Source organism: Panicum virgatum, chromosome 6K (genome assembly GCF_016808335.1).
Source record: "Panicum virgatum strain AP13 chromosome 6K, P.virgatum_v5, whole genome shotgun sequence".
Classification (NCBI taxonomy): domain Eukaryota; kingdom Viridiplantae; phylum Streptophyta; class Magnoliopsida; order Poales; family Poaceae; genus Panicum; species Panicum virgatum.
Genome location: NC_053141.1, coordinates 34865164 through 34870225, shown reverse-complemented (window position 1 = coordinate 34870225; position 5062 = coordinate 34865164). Strand labels below are relative to the sequence as shown.

The window sequence follows — 5062 nt, the reverse complement described above, 5'->3', positions numbered from 1 at the left end:
CCGGCGGCCATGGGCCCGCGGCCCTGGGGCATGGCGGCGGCCGGGGAGGAGGGGAAAAGGGGGAGGGGCGCAAGGGGAATCCATCCCCCACCTCGATTTGGGCCGGGGCGCAGCGGGGGGGGGGGGGGGGGGGGGGGTGGGGCGACGAGGGCCGGCGGGTGGCGGCGTGGGAGCTTGCGGCGGCGGCGCTGGGAGACAAGAAGGAGGCACGTGGGGTGGGCCAGCGTTGTGGAGCTCGAGGGCGCGGTGGAGGGCCTTCAATGACGTGGGGCAGCTCCGGCTGCTTGCGAGCATCGCGGAGCGGCGCAGGCGTCGAGGGCGTCGGCGTGCAGGGGTGGGCGAGCACGTGGAGGAGGGGGCCGGCTGCTGTGCTTGTCGTCGAGCTCCGCTCGCGAGCAGTGTGGCTCGGGCGGCGAGGCGGCGGCACTGCAATGGACGACTGGCGGCGCGGCGAGCACAGGTGACGAGATGGGTCGGGCAGCGGCGAGCGGCGCGGCAAGCATCCCAGCACGTGGAGCGCGTGGGGGCCGGCCGGGAGCAGGGGCGTGCGTGCGCGCGTGGCCAGGGAGCAGAGAGAAGGAAAGAAGAAAGAAGAAAAGAGGAGGAGGGAGAAAAAGAAAAGAGGAAAAAGAAAAAGGAAAAAGGAGAAGAAAAGAAAAGAAAAAGAAAAAGAAGGGAGGGAGAAAAAAAAGAGAGAGCGGCGGTCGGCGGGATTCGCGGCGACGGTCGACCACGCGCGGTGGTGACCGCGGGGCTGAGCGAGCACGCGCGGCGGTCGGGCGACATGCAGCGCAACACGCGGGATGAGAAAAAGAAAGAGAAGTGACGGCGATTGATTTCGGTGTCGGACAACGAAACGCCGAGACGGACTTTGGACGGAAAAAGATTCTGGAACGATTCGAGCTCAGCGACGAAAAAGTTTTGAAAATTATTTTTAGCGAGTGATTTATCTTTGGTGAATTTTCGGGATGTTACAATTTGGCACTCAGCAAAGAGCCGGATTCCTATAGTGATTAATTGCATACTCCCTACTACTCCCTCCATTCCAAAATGAGATTCATTTAGCATTCAAATTTTATCCCATAAAAGATGTTGTTTTAGACTGTAGTAAAGTCCATCTAATTAAAGCAACCAAGAAAAAAAATGCATAGAGAAAGATATAAGCTAATTAAATGTTTAAGTAGAAGCTACTTTCCTGATTCCGTTATTGTATTTGCGGTTTTTTTAGAATCTAGGGAATCAAATAAACAATAAGATTTTCAATCACAACTGCCATAGTTAGGGGGTATCTTTAGTCAAGACTCAAAAACATTGGCAAAAATATAAGTGCTAAATAGGTGCAAAAGTTTACCACTCAAAATTAGGCCATCCAAACATACTCGAATTAGGAGTAACATGGTTACTACTCCCCACCAATTATATGTCTGAAATTTTATAAATGGAGGAAGTGCTGTATAGGAGCAGGGCTATATATCTTGACTGAAACATGATATGCAGCAGCACTTGCCATTAGGATTCTCTCTATTTCTCCAAGTCGCGTCCAAATTCGGTCGCACACGAGCCCTAGTTAACCGACTTATATGGTTGTAACCGCCGCCACCGGATCGTATCGTATTCGTATCCTACCGACCTCGATTGATTCCTTCCGAATTGATGAAGCACCCCAATACCAATATACTATATCAGACGCCGCCGCAGCTTCCACCATACCCTCCAAGTCCTCGAAACCGATCTCGATTGATCTAGCAGCAGCGTCGTCGTCGCCGAGACCGGTTTCGATCTGCTACCATGTCCGACGGCGGCGGCATGGACGCCGAGGGCGGCAGGAAGGACTTCAGCACGGCGATCCTGGAGCGTAAGAAGGCGCCGAACCGCCTCCTGGTGGACGACGGGGAGGGCGACGTGGTCCCCGACTACTCCACGGTGGCGCTCAGCCCCGCCGCCATGGAGGAGCTCGGCGTCTACGAGGGCGACCTCGTGATGCTCCGCGGCAAGCGCCGCCGCGAGACCGTCTGCTACGCGCTGCCCGACGAGTCGTGCCCCGAGGGCCGCGTCCGCGTCAGCCGCGGCGTGCGGGGCAACCTCCGCGTCAAGCTCGGCGACGTCGTCACCGTGAACCGCCGCGTCGCCGCCCCCAACGGCACGCGCGTCCAGGTCACGCCATTCGAGGACTCGGTCGCCGGCATCTCCGGCGATCTCTTCGAGGCCTACCTCAAGCCCTACTTCAGCAACTACCTGCGCCCGCTCTGCAGGGGCGACTGCTTCATGGTGCGCGGCAACATGCTTGCCGTCGAGTTCAAGGTCGTCGCCACGGAGCCCGCCGACTGCGTCCTCGTCGCGCCGGACACGGCCATCTTCTGCGCCGACGAGCCGGTGAAGCGGGAGGACGAGGAGCGCCTCGACGGCCCCGGCTACGACGACGTGGGCGGCGTCCGCAAGCAACTCGCCCAGATCCGCGAGCTCGTCGAGCTCCCGCTGCGCCACCCCAAGCTGTTCCAGACGCTCGGCGTCAAGCCGCCCAAGGGGATCCTGCTCTACGGCCCGCCCGGCACCGGCAAGACGCTGCTCGGGCGCGCCATCGCCTCGGAGTCGGGCGCCCACTTCGTCGTCGTCAACGGCCCGGAGATCATGTCCAAGATGGCCGGCGAGAGCGAGGCCAACCTGCGCAGGGTGTTCGAGGACGCGGAGCGGCTGGCCCCGTCCATCATCTTCATGGACGAGATCGACGCCATCGCCCCCAACCGCGACAAGACCCACGGCGAGGTGGAGCGCCGCGTCGTGTCGCAGCTGCTCACGCTCATGGACGGGCTCCGGCCGCGCACGCAGGTCGTGGTCATCGGCGCCACCAACCGCCCCAATAGCCTGGACCCGGCGCTCCGCCGCTTCGGCCGCTTCGACAGGGAGCTCGACATCGGCGTGCCGGACGACATCGGGCGCCTCGAGATCCTCCGCATCCACAGCAAGGACATGCCCCTCGCCGACGACGTCGACCTCGAGCGCATCGGCAAGGACACCCACGGGTTCGTCGGCGCCGACCTCGCCGCGCTCTGCTCCGAGGCGGCCTTCCAGCTGATCCGCGAGAAGATGGACGTGATCGACGTGGAGGACGAGACCATCGACGTGGACGTGCTCAACTCGCTGCGCGTCTGCAATGACCACCTGAAGCACGCCATGGAGGTGACCAAGCCCTCGGCGCTGCGCGAGACGGGGCTCGTGGAGGTGCCCAAGGTCTCGTGGGAGGACATCGGCGGCCTGGAGGACGTCAAGCTGGAGCTCCAGGAGACGGTGCAGTACCCGGTGGAGCACCCCGAGATGTTCGAGATGTTCGGCATGTCGCCGTCGCGCGGCGTGCTCTTCTACGGCCCGCCGGGGTGCGGCAAGACGATGCTGGCCAAGGCCATCGCCAAGGAGTGCAAGGCCAACTTCATCAGCGTCAAGGGCCCCGAGCTGCTCACCATGTGGTACGGCGAGAGCGAGGCCAACGTCCGCGACCTCTTCGACAAGGCGCGCGCGGCGGCGCCGTGCATCCTCTTCTTCGACGAGCTCGACTCGATCGCCGTCAAGCGCGGCAACAACGTGGGCGACGCCGGCGGCACGTCGGACCGCGTGCTCAACCAGCTCCTCACGGAGATGGACGGCATCAACGCCAAGAAGACGGTGTTCGTCATCGGCGCCACCAACCGCCCCGACATCATCGACCCGGCGATGCTCCGCCCCGGCCGGCTGGACCAGCTCATCTACATCCCGCTCCCCGACGAGCCCTCGCGCCTGCAGATCTTCAGGTCGTGCCTGCGCCGGTCCCCGGTCTCGCGCCGCGTCCACCTGCCGGCGCTGGCGCGCCTCACGGCCGGCTTCAGCGGCGCCGACATCACCGAGATCTGCCAGCGCGCGTGCAAACTGGCGGTGCGCGACGTGATCCAGCGGAGCCTGGCGGTGGGCAAGGCGGCGGCCATGCGCGGCGCCGAGATCGGGCTGTTGCACTTCCTGGGCGCCCTGAAGCACGCGCGCCGGAGCGTGAGCGACATGGACGTGCTCAAGTACGAGTTCTTTGCGCAGCGGCTCAAGGGCGGGAGCTTCGAGGAGGAGCCCATCATCGCGGCGCCCATGGGGAAGGAGCCGCTCACGATCACGGAGATTGAGAACGACGAGGCCACCATGGACGAGGACTCGCTGTACTAGACGCGCTTCTAGTAGCTAGGCCGCTTCTTGCAAATGTACTAGACGAGGTCACCATGCATGACGATTGCAAATGTCCGCTGCAGATTTTGAAGAAAATATTGTTTAATTTGGTTCATCTTCTTGACGTATTGCAAGTTTTTTTGTCAACACGATTTTTTCCTGTCTTCTTTCCTTCAGTTGTTTCTTATATCGGTTAGCTTTTTATAGTTTTGACAATAAGAAAGATAAAAAAATTCGTGTAGATTGAAAAGATAACACTGTACACCGGTAACGCAAACGAGAAGAGCGATACCTGAATATGTTTGAGCGCTTGGCTTATGACTGTAATAGTAAAACTGAAAAAAATTATGGTTACTTTGAAGCACTCATGTTATGGATCGAACTTAAAAAAAAAAACTGGTTTTTCTCCCTCTGATTTCTCGGTTCCCCAAAGGCGGAATCACTTTTAGAAATCTGCATTTTGGAGAACAAATAAATCTGAATGAAATTTAAATTCAACCGGCCTCTGGTTACGGCATCTTCTAGTGGCGTGATATAGACTCGAGGTATGCAGCCCCATCCATTTCGTACCCGACGAAGTTCTCCCATTCGGTCTTGTTTGGATCATACCAGGGACTAGAACGCACGTTCTCCAAAAAAAAAAATCTCGCACTCAAGAAGGATTAAATGAAGTCTATTTGTAACACTTTTTTCAGAAATAAGTCTAACTTTTTGTGATGAATCTAATGATGATAATTAATTAATGATTGGCTACAGTGATACTATAGTAACCATCCTTTAATCACGCGGTTAAAGATCTCATTAGATTCTTCAGAGTTCCTAGTGCAGGGTTCTGGAGTTAATTTTATAAACTGACTTTGCTTGACACTCCAATAAATTGTCA

At 58.1% G+C, this 5062-nt stretch overlaps 1 protein-coding gene across 1 annotated transcript; it reads left to right on the top strand.

Annotated features, from left to right (window-relative positions):
• The first annotated feature begins 1806 nt into the window (after positions 1-1806).
• LOC120712327 (cell division control protein 48 homolog D-like) lies at positions 1807-4179 on the top strand. The gene has a single exon (XM_039998084.1). It carries the CDS (start codon positions 1807-1809, stop codon positions 4177-4179), a length of 2373 nt encoding a protein of 790 aa, XP_039854018.1.
• Positions 4180-5062: the final 883 nt, after the last annotated feature.